The 19,021-nt window shown below is 39.9% G+C and overlaps 1 protein-coding gene across 2 annotated transcripts in view; it reads right to left on the bottom strand.

Moving 5' to 3' along the window:
• Positions 1-674: 674 nt before the first annotated feature.
• The window catches only part of olfm2a (olfactomedin 2a), a 101,009-nt gene continuing 82,662 nt past the window's right edge, over positions 675-19,021 (bottom strand). For both annotated transcript variants that reach the window (XM_087809778.1, XM_087809777.1), the window contains exons 3-6: positions 12,225-12,380; positions 9,041-9,260; positions 6,591-6,697; positions 675-1,395 (exon numbers count right to left, since the gene is read on the bottom strand). In XM_087809778.1, the coding sequence (XP_087665904.1) occupies positions 721-1,395; positions 6,591-6,697; positions 9,041-9,260; positions 12,225-12,380 (1,158 nt within the window). In that variant the 3' untranslated portion in view covers positions 675-720. The remainder of the gene's footprint in view (positions 1,396-6,590; positions 6,698-9,040; positions 9,261-12,224; positions 12,381-19,021) is intronic.

The raw sequence follows: 19,021 nt of genomic DNA, 5'->3' as shown, positions 1-19,021 counted from the left end.
GGCTGCTGTGTTTGAAACTTTGTCTTTTAAAGTCGTATTTTAAGTGTGTATTTTTAGTTTTTTAAGCGCTTTGTGACCCTGGTCTATGAAAAAGCGCTTAACAAATATAAATGACTTGCTTACATTTTTGTCTACAACTCTAAAAAAGAAACGGATTACTCTGAAAATAATCCCAACTCTTAGACGACATGAGGGTGAGTACAATTTAGAATTTTGGGTGAACTTTCACTTTGAATTCAAACTTAAATGTTTAGAAAATGACTAGCTTTTCTCTTTTGTGTGGAATTTTGTGTTGAATCTTATCAACACAAACTTGGACCCGTTATATTTGAGGATAAAAACGAATACAAAGTTATCTTAATCCTGTCTTTAAAAACAAAATCCTCAACGGGCATGGGGTAATAAAAGCGAGATTAAAAGCACGTAAATGGTAAAGGTTGATATTTATTTCTCATCACAAATCAAAAAAATAACCATGCTGACTCATCACAGAAACAGTAAAGAAAACACAAGCTCTCCGGTGTGTTTTTTTTCTCCAACATTGTGAATTATAGCACTCTATGAATAGATTCTTGATTACAAAATTCCAAGCCCGTAGACGAGTAAGACCCCGACCCACCCCCTTACCTCCCACCCCCGACCCCTTTTGAGAACCCTCTTCAACCGGACTCTGCGTCTCCTGCCCGAACAATGATTACAGCGTTTAACAGTCGCCGGTCCTTAGTCCCCGGAAGTCTTAATAACTTGGAACAGTGTGACGTTGTAGAGGACCTGGTGTCCATTGTTCCAGGTGTACAAGACCCTCTCCCTGGGGTTGTAGTCCATCATGGAGATGTGCGAGTATTGATTGTGGAATGGAATATCTGTGTACTCGTAAGAGGAGGTGTTGGTATAGTAAGCAAAGTAAATCTTGGCGCCGGCGAGGTGGGAGTTGGTGACGTAAAGCGTGCTGCAAATCATGAAGGACTCTCCGGCGCTGCGTTTGGGAAATCCCGTGTCCCACGTCTGCTGGACCTCCAGAGTCTGCGGCTCCAGGCGGCTGATGACGATATTCCCGGCGTTGGGGATGGTGGTGTAAACGGCCCACAGGCCGTTCTCGTCCGCCATGAGGTCGATGTCGGAGGAGCCGCCCCAGGAGTAGGGAAAAGTGTTGTTGTATCCGGCGCCGCTGAGGCTGCGCTGCACCAGGACGCTCCGGGAGCGGAAGTGGTACTTGATGATGATGTTGCTCTGGTACTTGTTGTAGTACAGCGAACCGTTGTAGACCACGTGTCCGGTGCCGGCCCACGGGTGCGTCAGCAAGTGCTGGACGAAATTCTGGCCCTTCATGAAGTCGTTCATGGTACGATATTCCAAGACGCGGCGACCCTTGTAGTAACCATCCATGGACCAGACCTGAAAGCACAAGAACCCACATGAGCACAAACCTCACGTTTTCTGTCGGAAAAAAATCCCCGAATGCATAGTCGCAGAAATGTTATCTTGGCTCCTGCATTCATGAATTCATTTAAACTTTTAATCAGTTTTGCTCGAGTGCAGTTTCCAGTTGACGCCGACTAAAAACAAACCAACGATGCAGTGAACAGAGACCCGGAGAAGAGAGGTGTGACTATAGTGAATGAATAACATCGAGGGTGAAGGAGGACGAGTTGCCGTGGCAACCACTACAGATGATGAAACATATATTAGATCTTGAAATTATACTTGGATGTAATTCGCAATCTACTACCACACACACACAGACGTCCTTCAAAAGACCAAATACAATCTTTAAACACTTCTACTGACTCTGGTACAGCTAACTTCTGGTTAATGGCATCATCACCAACCAAACTCCCGTTATGATGGATTAACAAAAAATTGAATGGAAAAATTAAGGGACTTTATTATTTAAATTAAAAAAATCTAAATTGCAAAAAAGTTATTTGTAAAAATAACTTCCTGATGCAAATGCTACATACTGTAGAACGGTTGCTAAAGTAACACTAAAACACAAAATGAACAAGTTTAAAAAATATCAACCAAATACCACTTCAATTTCTTTTTCTTCAATTTTGCAACTAAACCATGAATCAATTGGCATCAATACAGCAAAATAAACATGGAAAAAAAAAGTCAACTTTGCATTTTTTTTTCATTTATTTGGATCATTTCCCCCAATTTTACGCTTCTGTGTGCTGGACGAGGCAGAGGACACACTTAAAGTTAACGTTTTGTTTAGATTTTCTTGACTTCTTGAACCCACTTAATGCTGTAATCCTGACAAAAAAAAATCATCTCATCTGTAGATTTTTGTTGGACTGTAATTTTAACCCACTTATAGAAATTATTGCATTGTAATTTTTCTATCAAAAACTGCCTCTATTCCCATCTTCAACCCAGTGGTGGCTTGCCCATAGAGGGCGCTGGAGTGCCGCCCTCCCACTGATGTTTTTCTTTATTTTTAATATTTAATTTAATATTTTTTTTAGTTTGTAAATAATCACCAAAATATATATGATTTTGTATGTTTTTAAAAGACTTCAAACTGATTAACTATATTTGCATTGATATATGTTCTGATTATAATGTTATGTAACCAACCCCCCCAACATTCTAATTTTACCATTTGTTAATTATTTTTTTTTACAACATTTGTGTCTTTGTGTCTGTTTGTGATGAGTGTGTAGAGAATATCTCTGACTCTGGCACAGAGGACGGGTTGATTATAAAAAAAAAAATTAAAAAAACTTTCCTTTAGTTTTTAGGTCATTGAGTTTATTAATGATTATTGTGGTAAAGTATAATTCAAACGTGTTTTCATTTGTATTCAACAAGGAGCAGAATAAAAATGTATTATTAATCATTAGCTGTCAAAGTTATTTCCACAAAAGCTTTAAGGCTTTTCCGACTGATTCTATCAATGGTATAGTCGGGGAAATAGCGCCATCTAGAATATTTTCCGCCACTGCCTCAACCCCTCTCGGCTGTCTGCGATCTGTTCTAAAACCATAGATAAATTATAGACGTAGAATCTGTGACGTCACCATTCGTTACTAAACGGAAATTTTGAAGTTGTTTTCTTGAATAGCTAGACTCTAGGGGCGGCTGAAAATGAAAAAAAAAAACATGAGTCTGTTCTTTTGGCTCGGTTTGTAGATCATTTCCAGCCTCAAGTGGACACTTGATGAACTGCAGCTTTTTGGACTACTGCATAGGCTTCACTTTATTAAATTGGATGTTGTATAGATGTGTGTATTTACACTTGTCTATAACATCAACTCTTGTGGCGTGGCCTTTAGCAAAGAGTATTAAGAAATATGGGTTTGTCTTTTTTATTCAAAAACGTAGCTTGCGGTGATTACCTAACCCTCCTTTAAAAGGGTCACAAACACCAATGCACATCCCTTTAAACTTTTTTGGGACGAGATCAGAGTGGCTGGAATAAAACCCACACCAGCATGTTTAAAACAAGCGTATCATAATAAATACCGAAAACTAATACCTTAAATCTGCCACCAGGACGTCAACCTCCTAATAAAGCCCAAGTGTGCGACTCCGACAAACAACTTTCTAACTTTACAATGCAAACACGCGCTTCCCAAAATGCCAGGCGAAAGGTCAAAACAACAAATGTAAATGCCAAAGTAAGAAAACGTCGGAGACGAAAATGTCCTCGTCCACCCGTGAGTCGTTGGCGAGAACACATCCGTTCTTTTTTACGTTCTTTTTTTTTTGAGTGAAACTTTAGCATTGGGGGTGATCGTGTCGGGTTTAGAACCAAAAGCTACACTTGCGTATTCCACGAATGTGTCTACAACGGCTATTGATCCCTGGCTCGACCGTGGGAGGGAAGACATTTGGCCACATTTTTTTGCAGTCAACCACCGATTCTGCTCTCTGGCCTTTTCCAGTCCACATTTACAGGAAATCGATCCATTTAGCAGCTCCATCTTTTCCAGGAGCAGCTCGGGAGGATTACTCCACTGACACCGGCCGCCCGTCTAGATGTTTCCGCTGAGGCACAGTTCAGCACTTAATTGATTCAATTAAACTACACTTGGCTTGGATATTTATTTAGTTCTTAACATATCGAGAGGAGCTTTGCCCAGATGTACTGTGGATCTCCTTATTTATTTTTTTTAATGCCCCCCCGCTGCCTCGACTTTACCTCCTTCTTAAGCTCCTTCGCAGCCGAGCGAGGAGCACTTTAGCTCGCTAACATTTCTTGAGGGAGTCGTGCGACTCTATAGGAGGATCTGCCAGGAAGCAGCCGCTGAATTATAGAGGGGTGAGATGATGGCGCATTATGCATCGCCGCTGCTCCGCCGACTACCCGGCGGATCATAAATGATGGAGCGACCTTGTTACGGACTTTTGAAAAAAAGAAATTCCTTCAAATTGAGTCGACAGGATTGATCTGGTGTAAGGAGGTCAGATGATTGTAGATCAAGATTGAAGGAATGATTTCCGAGGATTGGTTTGACCTTATCACTCCAACAATCCAAGCATATCCATGAGTCATAGTCGGAGCCACAAAAGGTCACACTTTAGAATCTGACAATCTCGCCCCTAAAGTACCAGGAGACGCCTCGGAGTAATGTACGCCTGTCAGGTACAAGTACGGCCCGGGGGGGGGCGCATGTGCCCCTCGACAGTAAATCTGTAAAGCAGGTGGAAAACGTTTGTCACAGATTTTTATAGTATTTCAATTTGAGACAAATGAAAAAGTCAAAGTTAAAAACACTTGGAATAAAGAATATACCACCAATAGCTATGGTAGCTATTGCTATATGCTAGCTAGGTTGCATTCTCTAGTTTTCAAAGCGCTACCAATCTCGCCTAACGACCCCAAAAATGATGTCAAATAAGAGATGTACACATTTTGTCACTACAGTAGGATGTGTGTATCGGCAAGGATCTGACGTCCCGATGCGTATCACGATACAGTGGAAACCATACAACATATTGCGATACTTTAGGAGCAGGGATATATAGGTAGTATTGTATTTGTCTCAGGTGTTGCAAAATATGTCCAAAATACAGCTTTAACAGCTGCTGGAGTCAACGGTCTCCTCTCGTCCTCAGTCAATATATTTCCATGTTCCTTTAACTGAGGAGGACGTAATGACTGCTGCCCTCTTGCGGCCAGGAGTTGAATTGCAACGTAAAAATGAACATGACGTGAATATTTGCATGTTTATGGTAAAAAAAATGTTTTATTAGACAAACTGTGTTGAACTGCAAATAATAATAGAACTATGGTAACACATAAAAGATGATTTGCAAGACAAAAATAAAAAAAATTAATAAAAAAGATACAATGCAACAGTATCGTGGAAATAAATATTGCACTATATCACTTTATTAGTACTTTCTAACAACCTTGTCTAAGGGATGTCGATTTTTAACCAGTGTTTCACCAGAACAATACAATATAACAAGCATAGACTCCACCCTCAAAAAACAAGAGGTCAAAGATCAACTCAAAAGACGCCTTAGCTGACCTAGAACTTTTGAAAAATGCTCACAAGTATCTTTGATTCTCGATCAAGGCGGCGATCGCATCTCATCAATCTGAATGAAACGATACCTAAAAAGTGGCTACCAAACAAACAACTTGGTATTTCCCATCATGCCTTGCTACTTTTTCCTCGTGATCCTGACAAAGCTTCAAAGAGAAGAACAATGAAGCGAAATCACTTCGTGGACCAAAAATGTGAACGCCAAAGCATTTTCTTAATGAAGAATTAGCATCGAAAGAAGGATGAAGCTAATTTGAGGTATTCATAGGATCTCGCCATTTCCTCTGGGAACTCCGATTTCCTCCCAAAGTTCTTATAAGTCTGTGTTGGTAACGCTGGCTTTTAGCATCAAGTAGCGAACAAATCTGCTAGAGATTGCGATCCCACAGTTGGGCGGAAACATTGTTACAGCAGCTCAATTTACGCATAAAAATCCACTAGTTCAAGTCCCTGAACAAGATCCTCTGGTACAAGAAACCCTTGTTGTTTCCGAATCTACCAAATCCTGAAAGATTTTTAATAGTTTGTCGGATGAACTTGTCATTTACAAATCGTTTCATATTCTCAAACGCTTCCGAAAAGTTCTCATAAGTGTTAGCATCAAGTAGCGAACAAACCTGCTACACTTTGGGTTCTGTTGACATCAATCCGTTTCTTGAAATCATGATTTTTGACTTTAACTTTTCAACCTTCAGGGAATAAAAATCCTTCTGAAAGGATAATCGGATCAATTTTCTTTCTTGTGGCCAGACTTTGGGGCATCCGTCTATCCCTAAACGTCCCGGTATAAAACGTCCTGTCATCCGGACTCGGCTGGAGCCATTACTTTAATGTCTCCTCGTAGAGAATCTTAAAACACTCTTGGTAATTACCTCGGTCGTTTAAGGAAACTTAAGTCCGAACAACTCTTTCATTTCTGCATTGATGGAGCGATCGGTCGTCGGCGTGACAGAGGAAGAAAAGAAGGCGCTATTCATCAGAAGCAAAGAGCAGTCGCCGGCTCGTTCCCGACAATGACTTTGCTTCGACTTTATCCTTCCATTTCTGTTGGGGTTCGCGGCGCGGGGCGTGGATTAGAGGACTTACTCTGTTGTCTGAGCTGGGGATCATGGTATCTGTCATCCAGGAGCCGAACCTCGACCCCGACGCCCGCACGGTGATGGGATTACTGACGCCCGTGAGTTTGCCACAGCCTGAGAAGAGAGAGGGGGGAACACACAGAGACGTGTTATCATCATATTTGCTCAGAGATCATGGTTTTTTTGAAAAACGCGACTCCCCTAATGCCAAATAAATCCGGTATTAGAAAAGTTTGAAGTACTTTGAGGCCACAGTGAAGTGTTGGCTTCAAACTCCTACGTAGAAAAATATTGATTTTTAAAACCTTTCCCCCCTTTTTACACAATACAATCACTTAAACACATATTATTTTGTTCTCTTCTCTAAAACGTTTCAACTTTGTGCGATTTATTTTTTGCTTTCTCTAAACGGCGTTTATAACGTCAAGACATAAATAGTTCAGTCTCGTACAAACACAGTTTCAAGTTGTGTATATAGATGTTGATGTTACAATTTCATAATAAATATGTTGACTTATTAAAGAGACCAAAACTGTGCTGTTTTCACTGCTTTTCCTCCTAAGCATGAGGTCTGGGGGCTATAAGCGGTCCTTTCACAACAACTGTCTGATCCATGGATTTAAAAAAAAAAAACATAAGTGAAAAAAAAGAACCCAAAAATTAACGTTTTAACATTTGTCTAATCTTTATAATGGACTTGACTCTTGTCTGCCTGCAAAAACTTCTATCTTCACCTGATCGTGACAAGCTATTGTCAGATTTTTTTGATTTGACGTCATTTTTTTTAACTTGTTTTAAGACGAATACACATCTAGTATCTGGCAATGAATCAGCAGAGGCTCCACGACATAGCATATTTATATCTTTACAAACGTTTGTATTGCTACATTTACATAATTATCTTTGTAATGTTTCTATATAGTTATAAATACTTGAAGATTGTGTGTATATATACTGTCCAAACAGTGGTGTACCGGTACCAGTCCATGAGACATTTGTTACCAGGCCGCACAAAAGAAAAAAACGATTTTCTATTTATTATTACTGCTGTTACAAATGTGTTTAATTTAGAAAAAGAAAGTTGATTTCCTCCTTTCTTCCTGAAATAACTTGACCAGTGAAAATGAGTAAAACACAAACTTCCAAACATGCTTACACATTGTCACAAAGTCTCTAAAAGCTAGGAGACACGCACATACAGAACACCATCGTCGGCATACAATCAAACATACATCGATGCAAATACACAAACATCTTGTTTTAACCAGTCCAGACCGTTGTCTGATTCAGCGTCAAGTAAGTAATGTAGAGCGCTTTTCTAGACCAGGGTCACAAAGCGCTTAAAAAATCAAAACAATACCCAATAAAATATATGCTTAAAAAGTCAAGACACCACTGAGACAAACACAGGAGTCTCAGAGTCTCTGATGGAAGGTCTGACCATGAATAGATCTGAAAGTAAGAACCAGAATTTTAAAGTTGATCCTGAAAGAAACTGGAAGCCAGTGAAGAGTTTTAAGGATCGGAGAAATGTGAGTTCTTCTACTAGAGCGGGTCAGAATTCTCGTTGAAGGCGCGACAGCTCCTTCTTGTTAAGACAGACTTAATATCTTATTCTCTCACAGAGAATATGTGACATCTTAACCTAACCACATGTTTATTTTTAATTATTCTGTCATTTTAAATCGCTTTTCAATTAAATTTCATTAAATATCTTTTTCCCTTTATTTCATTTTCTTCTCTACTAAATACAAAAGAACTTAGTTGAAGAAAATGATTTGTTGGTTGCCTGGTAACGGATGAATAACCGATGAATAACTCTGCTGCTGCTGTTGTTTCTCGGGTCAACCTCCAGACTTGTCATAATACATGCCGCTGACCTAAAGTTGACATCGTTCGTCAGCGTCTCAAGGTCGTCTTGAAAAACCCGTTCGGTAAAAGATGAAGATCCTTGATCTGCTGTCAGCGACCACACTAGTTCGAGTCCCTGAAACGTCCCTCTGGGAAATGAAAGCCTTGTTTTTTCTGAATCTACCAAACCCTGAAGGATTTTCAAGGTTTCGGGTGAACTCGGAACTTCAAATGAACAAATTACAAATCCTTCCCGTTTCTCAAGCAAAAACGGTCGGTTCCGCATTTTCTATACATGTGAAGTCAAGTGAATGTTTTAATAAGCTAATGCTAATGACCTGCTTTGTTCCCAAGTTTTATAAAATCATCAGTTTAACACACTGGAGTTGAACGCCATCAATTATTCACCAGGACTTTCTAGGAGATTTTATTCATGCAGTTTGAGCGACGACGCGGAATGTTGACGACCTAAAAAAAAAGGTCGTCTGCGTTTTCACTCGTGACCACGTTAATTATTGAGACGCATAAACTGCCGTTGAAAATCTTTGTCAGAATTGGGGCATAACAAGGCAGAGGGAAGTGGCGCCGTTAATTCATATTTAATACCTAGTTTCTGCATGCAGGAGTGAAGTCTGGTCTCCAAAAGCAGAACTCTCTGGCGCAGCTCCTCGTAGTCGTACGCCCCCATCTCCTCCTGGATGGCCATCAGCACCAGCGACAGATTCCGAACTTCCTCTCGGAGACGCGTGATCATCTTGGCGTCGGTCTTGTACTGTTCGAGCACGGGCAGCAGGGGGAGCAGCTGGGTGACTTTCTCCTTCAGCTCCTGAGGCGATAATAAAAGAGAATTCGATAATCGGATGAGGCAAACTTCATCATCCCGAAACCACGACGGCGTTAAGTGAAATATTGTCCGCACACCTGCGGTTCAGAGTCTGCAGGCGGAGGTTACGTTACGGTAAATCACACGCTCTTGCTGGCATTTCATCGCGACCCGTCCGCTTTGGGTTCAGCGTTTAATCTGGACGACGAGCTAACTTTTTAAATGTCACTCCTGCCAAATGGACTGATCGTCTCGGCAAAAGTTAGGGGTCCAGTCCGGAATGCTAGATGGAGGTTTACAAGTTTTGGAGGAGACCTTAAAGAGGGGAACTAATGTCTGGACGTGAGTGAATGTCCCGGCTTGATCTTGACCCTGATCTTTCAATTATTTGTGAATTTGTTGCCAAAAAAAGAACAAATTAAACTTTGGGGGGAACTTATTTTTTAGGTTCTTGTTTGATGAGCTCATCCTAGTGATCCTTGGACAAATATTTGAGTTTTTATGTTGCATTTGTTCACAAGGATTGCAAGTTGTGTCTGAAAAAAGTGTCTTACAAAGGATGAACAAGGTGTTGAACTGTATTTATTTAAAACTTTTTTTAATCTATTTTACTTTTTTTTTTTTTAGAAAGATAAACTTTATTAATCCCTCTGGTGATCTACTTTGGGAAAATTTTGTCCAGTTCACAGCAGACGATAGCTTCATTAAAAAAAGAAGAAGAACAAAGTTCAAAGGATGACAAAGTGCAAATATTAAGAACATGGATCCAAAGGAAATGACACATCCTAGTATTGTTTTGATTATTTAAGCGCTTTGTGACCCTGGTCTGTAAAAGAGCTATATAAATACAAATTACTTACTTACTTATTTCACTCCGCAAACTAAGAATTATAAAGTCTATAAGTACATTGTATATATAATAAAAGTTTATTATTATTGTGTTATGATTATAATTATATATATATTTTTTTTTTACTAAATGACACATTTTAATAAAAATGTTTTGTGGAAATGTTTCTTTATTCCTTTAACAAAATATCTTCCCTAATTATTAGCCATATACTGTATATAGTATTTAAAGGTTGTAATTTGGTTAATAATTCACAACCTGATTTTTTTTTTTGTTGTATTTCAGAACATGAACCATCTAAAGTCCCTAATCCTTGAACTGGAAACGCCAATCGTCAGATTCAGGTATTTAAGAAAACTTTAATTCATATTCACACAAACACTAGAAGTCACCCCAAAAGTTTTTCTTATCTGAATTATCAGAGTTTGTTGGAGTAAAGCGTAACCCATGTATTTATATCTAGCAAAACCAAATGAGGCTTTACCTACAGACCAGACACTTCTGGTCCTTATCCACTAGCCCTGCTCTACTCGCCTACACCTTGAGTTGTGTTTTTAACCAGTTTTATAACGTTGAAGAAGTTACTTCTCGGTTCTGGTTCCAAGCGAGCCGGGCCGGCACCAAAAAGTTGGCACCCGACCGACTGTCGGCACTGATTGGTCGGAGAGTGAGTCTCCAACATGGTAAACAAACCCACCATTTTTTAAAAACGAGTCGTAACAAATTGTACGGTATGTTGGTCTAAAGAAAGTTGTTCAGTTGTTCGTGGGCAAGGTCCAGACCTTTTCCTATTTTTTTGGTTTAAATACCCCTCCAATTTTCACAGGCTATCGCTAGTACGTAGCGGGTCCAAACCTCAAAAAACGGTTCAATACTGAGAGCATCTCAACAAGTCTAAACACATACTTTAACTAAATGAAAGACACCCACAGAATATAAAGGATATACAGACAGTATTTTACTTTTGTCTTGTCTTGCAATGCATCTTGGGAAACCTCGCTTTGAAAACGTATTTTATTGAACCAAGTTCATTATTTAACCTAAACTTACAAGCAACTCATTAAAAAAAAGTTGTAAACAATTTGACAAAAACCCAACTTGGGTGATTGCCTCTTGGCTCAGCTCATACGGTTGTATTTAAAAGGAGTTGCCGATCCAGCGTAAACCAATTCCAGGTCTTGGCCTGAAGGTGCAACTTCGTACTCAAGATATGTAAGTATGTTAGTATTTTTCTCTGCTCTGTCTGCACCTTGACGATGAGTTTTGCTCAAATACAGCCTGACGTGGGAAGAAGGTAGAACGTAATTAGACTTCACAAATATACACGGAGCACACGGATCATTGTCGCGTCGCTAATCATCTCGGCAAACAAAAACGTGTCATTAGCCTCATCATGCTGTGAGCGTTTGAGGTGATTAAATATTTGGCTTCAATCGCCGTGTGACTCACTCGAGTTTTGGGCGGCGGCGGCGTGGAGAGCAGACGTCTCCTCTGAGAAATTTGTGTATCAATAAAGCCTCGCCGCCACAGGAGGGGCTATTTCCCCCCTTGTTAAGGTTTATCGTAAATCTGGTGATGGAGCAGCTCTCAGCCCCGCGGCGTCACATCATAAATCTCATTTTCCCCTTTTCAAGCAGCGAAAATTTGGTCCCGTTAATCTCCCACGCTGGGCCATCGGCATCTTTGAGCCGCACGCATTCATCAGTCAACCTGCTCGGGTCAAATTTGTTGTTCTATTTAAAAAAAAAAAAAAAAAGCATAGTCAGCAATCCTTCATCGGAATAGTCTGATTAATCCCGATGTTTTAATCACCGCCACGCTTCGGCTAATTTCATAAACATCTCCTTCTGCGGAATGGCTTTCATAAAACATGCCGGCGGCGTCCGCTCGGCTATTCATGTCTGTCCCCCGGTGCTGATGCGAGGGTCCCGAAGGGTAAAGGGGATGAATGGGGGGCTTCGTGTTTATCGCGGGATCTTTTAATCAAACTGCTTCACGGCCCATCGGGGAACAATGGGCTCGACAATATCTATATATGACAATATCTTCTCAAGATCGGGGGGTGAAGATAAACGTTCTCGTCCGTCATAATGACTTCTTCCAATGAAAGTTCTCACCTGAAAACCTTTCGGATTCAAGGTCCGGGGGTTTTCCGACGCCACCTTCAGCTTCCCGTCCACCACCTTCATGAGCCCCTCGGTGTTCCGGACGTACTGCAGGTCCCGGGAGGTCCTCAGGTCCAGCACCTCCATGGACTGGCTGATGTTCTGCACCTGTGACGGAAACAATAAGACGCCTCTTTTTGAGGATTTGGTTCCACAATCCAATCTTCCCGCACATTGTCTCTCCGTTGTTCCTTCGCAGAGAATTGATTTAGCAATTTATCGAAGCATTCGGATGACGGAGCGGGTCTCGGGACGCCGTGATGGATCGTTTAACGGAGTCATGCGAGCGCCGCTGTTTCGCTTCGATTGTGCTCTTGTTGTGCGAGCGCGAGGAGAGAGAGTCGTTGTCATTAGACCCGATGGATCCGCAGCAGAGCAATTAATTTGGATGAAAGTGGTGTTTTCGTTGCGATGATCAGCGTTGTGCGTGGACCGTGGGATATGCGTCAAAAATGGATCCGAATCTCACAAATGAAACCCGTTGAAGTTGTATATCAAACGTGCGTGATTGTGACCTTGAAACCTTAACTCAGAATGATGGCGTTTGGTAGTAAAATATCATATTTTCATAGGATTTTTAGACCTTTTGTCAGATCTTTGACGTACAGCTAGCTGCCAAATAGCCGTAGCATGATACATACACATTAATGATACTTGGTCTACGATAGCATCACGATATACGACAACATTGCGATATGTTGCAGAATTCGTTTTAGTCAGCAAAAGAAATACACAATTTTACTCAAAGGTCAAATGAATTCAAAACTATTTGATTGAAAGACAAACAAAAGTTTTTGGCCACCATCTACCATAGTGGAGATTCAGTGGTTTCTGAAATTCAACTCTGCAAAAATAAAAATTCAATTAAATTGAGGAAGTACATTTATAATAGAAGATAAAAGTACTATTATATATGAAGTTCGAGGTACTGTCAATTATTTGCACTATTTTCATCTCTTGTTACAGTTAATAATAACAAGTAATACAATGTTATTAATAAACAGAAAATGTACTCTCATCTCATATCTTATCCATTCTTTGTACATGGTGGTCATTTTTATGATATATATATATATACCTTGTATATATTTAAGTACCTTTCATTACTTTCTGTCCTTTTGTTTGATTTCGCACCAAATACTTCCTGTAAAGTCTCTTATTTTTTAAAAATCCTGATGTGTTTATTTCTTCAGTGATGCTTACATTTTGTTCTTTTTTTTGTAATTATATTGATCTAATTTTAAGTATTTTTTAATTTAATCTTTTCTTTTTGGGCGCACGGTGGCGGAATGGCCTCACAGCAGGAATGTTGCCGGTTTGCTTCCAGGTCGGGGAGGAGCAAATTAGTGACCTTTTCTGTGTGGCGTCCTGTCCAGGGTGTCCCCCGCCTCTCGCCTGAAGAAACTGGGATACGCTCCAGCACACCCTGTAACCTCCATAAGGGATTCAGCGGTATAGAAAATAAATGAATGAATTATATTTCCTTTTTATATTTAGCATCTTGGTCTAATAATAACAATCAATAACAATCCATTATAACTAATTTTTATCCATGAATAATACTTTTGGATCATCTTGCATCACGCCTGATCGTATTTGAACGATTGACGTCTCCAACTTTTTGTTCTCCTTCTTAACCAGTACATTCTTACTTTAATTTTTATTTTATTATGATCTCCAAGTACGGAGCCCAGACTCTGTGTAGCTCATGGCTAAAGCACCTGGTTCTGAATCCCCCAAAACCTTCGGGTTCAGCCCCCGACTTGTGTTGTGATCTTTACGATATTTATTGTATATATTATTGCGACATTATTTTGAGGAATAACTCAACCTTTTAACCTAAAAAGAAGGAGCTACACAAGTTAATAAATAAAACTCTGCAGCGAGAATTCTGAGCCGCTCTAGTAGAAGAACTCACATTTCCTCGCTCCTTAAAACTTTTTCTTAATTTTCTAGGACTCCTGTGTTTGCCTCTATGTTGTCTTAGAGTTTTTAAATTTGCAGGTATTTTTAAATGTTTTATTGCTTTTGATAGTTCAAGCTCTTTGTGACCTTGGAGTATTAAATATTATTTATATTATATATTAGACTTTGTATTTCTTCTAGACTTAATTTCTTTTTTCACCATGTCACGTCTGGGGCTCCGTACCAACGGAATATAAAGATAAATACACAAACTAACAACAAAAGGTACTATCTTCTCCCAATATTTAACTTTAAATAAGGACAATATCTTCTGCTGGCGCGAGATAAACTATTACATTTTGCGCTACATTCACGGACGACAACGAGCTCGTCTCCAGCTCCACTTGCCTCAGAAACGGCGATATAGAAAAGAAGAGAATAATCTATTTTTGGAGTCCACAGTAAACGAGGACGGTGTTTTAAACATTTAGCTTCACGGAAACATCTTCTAGCAAACACATGGCGCTCACGCCCACTCCGGCGCTGCATAACCAGCCCACAGTTCCATCAACGCCCTCATCATCTCCCGCACGACACGTTCAACGGCCCAGAAATCACTAAACATTGACTCACGTTTCATCAGCTGCTTTTAGGAAGGGTTTGAGTCCAGCTTTTTTTTTTTTTTTTTCGGCTCAATATGAAAACAAGAAACATCTCAAAAGGTCATACTTTGGCACCGAGTCTTGTTTTGCAGCAAATGCCAAGCTCTGCGACAGCCCACTCCATTACCGCGAGGGACCCTTCGGCGCCGGCCCGGAGATCTGGTGACAAAAACAAGGACCTGGAACCTGGAAGCGCATTTGTTTCTTTTACGACTCGACCCCCACCGTGTGGGGTCACGCGAGAGGAAGCGGAGGTTTGGCATTTTTGGTCCGTCGTCGGGAAACGCGAGCTGTTGTGACAGCGGCGACGGATCTGTCGGGAAGAGGAGCCTCCGTCAAACTGTTCCTCTTAACAGAACCTGTCCATGCGCCCCGACTCCGGCTCGCTCCGGAACGCGTCTTGACTCTCGCCTTTCACGAGTGTCACCGAGACCCTGTTTTCACGCTGAGACGCTGAATTCACTTGCATCAGAATCTGTTTCGTTCAAAAGAGATTGAAATGGAAAAGGATTTGAGCAACATTCTTGCACCAATTTCGGAATGTTTTTTTATGTTGGAAAAATCAATGTTGCCTTCATTTGAACCTCAGTTTTTAATTAGATTCTTGGAGTTAAACTAAGTTTTAATTGATCTTGAACTTCTATTTTATCATCAGTATATGTCTGTTTGTACAAAACTCTCTTTTCATTGATATATTTACATTAGAAAATGTGCTTAAGCCCCGCCCACTGAAAACACTTCCTGCTTGACCAATCACAGCGGAGTGGGTGTGGTTAATGGTAAACAATATTTAATATCTTGTTTACCATTAACCACACCCACTCCGCTGTGATTGGTCAAGCACAGGGTTTTTTTGTTACTGCGCATAATCAATCCTGGATGTTTCCACTTCCAAAGGACTTGTGTTATATATATATATATATATATATATATATATATATATATATATATATATATAATATTGTAACATTGTCAGTTCAATTCGATGTAATATTGTAATATTTTTTAATTCAATTCCATGTAATATTGTAATATTTAGAGTTTAATTCCATGTAATATTGTCATATTTAGAGTTTAAGTACATGTAATATTGTAATATTGAGAGTTTAATTACAGGTAATATTGTAATATTTTGAGTTTAAGTACATGTAATATTGCAATATGTTGACCTTAATTTCATGTAATATTGCAATATGTTGACCATAATTTCATGTATTATTGTAATTGAGAGTTTAATTCAATACAATAGTGTAATATTTTGAGTTTCTGGATGTTTCCACTTCCAAAGGACTTGTTATATAAACAAAGTGGGGTATGATTACAGATGACAGATGGCCAATATTGCGTCATAATGGACTCTGCCTTCCTAACCTCTTGTTTTGCCCAGATTTCCGACTCATGATGAGGGACTTATTGCATCTAGTAGACGAAGACTTCAGCTTAATACATGTATATATTTAAATTACAATTATTTTTAAATCTTTTTTAAAGAAGGGTTTCCAGATTTTCCAACCTTTTTAAGAAGCCCAAAATAAATGCAAACATTAACAATCTGGCAACACCTTTTTTGAACATAAAGGAGAGCTTAAGTTAGTGTTGGAGTGAGACTGTTGGTGAGATGCCTTCATGGACCATGAGGTTTGCTGATGATACAGTGATTTTTAGCCCAGAAAAAGAGAGAGATGAGGAAATAATTTAAGAAGTAAAGAATGAAAGTCTATTTGTCAAGATGCGGAAGGAAACCCAGGAGCAGAAAGTGTCTGTTCGTCAAAACTTGACAGTTTTATCAGGAGCAGGCAGAGGATCGTCACAGTTAGTCCAGGAATATACAGCAAACAGGTACGATATCCAAACAACAGGTCAAGGTCACAGGCAGGCAGAAAGACGAGAAAACATACCAGGGTCAAAACCAGGATGGAAAAACAAACTTGAATCGGGAATTTATAACATGAAACACGAACTAGACAAACACGGGACAGAGAGTGTGACGAACTGACAAAGACTGAGGGAGAGTGAGTAGAATAAGATGCTGCCAGCAATCAGTGGCAGCTGTGGAGCAGAAGAACACAAGACAGGTGAAGAGAATAACTAATCAGCAGGAGAACACAAGACAGGTGAAGATAATAACTAATCAGCAGGAGAACACAAGACCAGGTGAAGACAATAACTAATCAGCAGAAGAACACAAGACCAGGTGAAGACAATAACTAATCAGCAGAAGAACACAAGACAGGTGAAGACAATAACTAATCAGCAGGAGAACACAAGACCAGGTGAAGACAATAACTAATCAGCAGGAGAACACAAGACCAGGTGAAGACAATAACTAATCAGCAGGAGAACACAAGACCAGGTGAAGACAATAACTAATCAGCAGAAGAACACAAGACAGGTGAAGACAATAACTAATCAGCAGGAGAACACAAGACCAGGTGAAGATAATAACTAATCAGCAGAAGAACACAAGACAGGTGAAGACAATAACTAATCAGCAGGAGAACACAAGACCAGGTGAAGACAATAACTAATCATTAGGAGAACACAAGACCAGGTGAAGATAATAACTAATCATTAGGAGAACACAAGACCAGGTGAAGATAATAACTAATCAGCAGGAGAACACAAGACCAGGTGAAGATAATAACTAATCATTAGGAGAACACAAGACAGGTGAAGATAATAACTAATCAGCAGGAGAACACAAGACCAGGTGAAGATAATAACTAATCATTAGGAGAACACAAGACCAGGTGAAGATAATAACTAATCATTAGGAGAACACAAGACCAGGTGAAGATAATAACTAATCAGCAGGAGAACACAAGACCAGGTGAAGATAATAACTAATCAGCAGGAGAACACAAGACCAGGTGAAGATAATAACTAATCAGCAGGAGAACACAAGACCAGGTGAAGACAATAACTAATCAGCAGGAGAACACAAGACCAGGTGAAGACAATAACTAATCAGCAGGAGAACACAAGACCAGGTGAAGACAATAACTAATCAGCAGGAGAACACAAGACCAGGTGAAGACAATAACTAATCAGCAGGAGAACACAAGACAGGTGAAGACAATAACTAATCAGCAGGAGAACACAAGACCAGGTGAAGATAATAACTAACCAGCAGGAGAACACAAGACCATGTGGAGATAATAACTAATCAGCAGGAGAACACAAGACCAGGTGGAGATAATAACTAATCAGCAGGAGAACACAAGACAGGTGAAGACAATAACTAATCAGCAGGAGAACACATGATCATGTGAAGACAATAACTAATCAGCAGGAGAACACAAGACCAGGTGAAGACAATAACTAATCAGCAGGAGAACACATGATCATGTGAAGACAATAACTAATCAGCAGGAGAACACAAGACCAGGTGAAGACAATAACTAATCAGCAGGAGAACACAAGACCAGGTGAAGACAATAACTAATCAGCAGGAGAACACAAGACCAGGTGAAGACAATAACTAATCAGCAGGAGAACACAAGACATGTGAAGACAATAACTAATCAGCAGGAGAACACAAGACCAGGTGAAGACAATAACTAATCAGCAGGAGAACACAAGACCAGGTGAAGACAATAACTAATCAGCAGGAGAACACAAGACCAGGTGGAGATAATAACTAATCAGCAGGAGAACACAAGACAGGTGAAGACAATAACTAATCAGCAGGAGAACACAAGACCAGGTGAAGACAATAACTAATCAGCAGGAGAACACAAGACCAGGTGAAGACAATAATTAATCAGCAGGAGAACACAAGACCAGGTGAAGATAATAACTAATCAGCAGGAGAACACAAGACCAGGTGAAGATAATAACTAATCATCAGGAGAACACAAGACCAGGTGAAGATAATAACTAATCAGCAGGAGAACACAAGACCAGGTGAAGATAATAACTAATCAGCAGGAGAACACAAGACCAGGTGAAGACAATAACTAATCAGCAGGAGAACACAAGACCAGGTGAAGATAATAACTAATCAGCAGGAGAACACAAGACCAGGTGAAGATAATAACTAATCAGCAGGAGAACACAAGACCAGGTGAAGACAATAACTAATCAGCAGGAGAACACAAGACAGGTGGAGATAATAACTAATCAGCAGGAGAACACAAGACAGGTGAAGACAATAACTAATCAGCAGGAGAACACAAGACC

The sequence above is a fragment of the Callionymus lyra genome, chromosome 15 (assembly GCF_982586985.1).
Source record: "Callionymus lyra chromosome 15, fCalLyr1.hap1.1, whole genome shotgun sequence".
Lineage (NCBI taxonomy): Eukaryota > Metazoa > Chordata > Actinopteri > Syngnathiformes > Callionymidae > Callionymus > Callionymus lyra.
The sequence above is the reverse complement of the archived record's forward strand: the minus strand, read 5'-3'. Positions and strand labels throughout refer to the sequence as shown.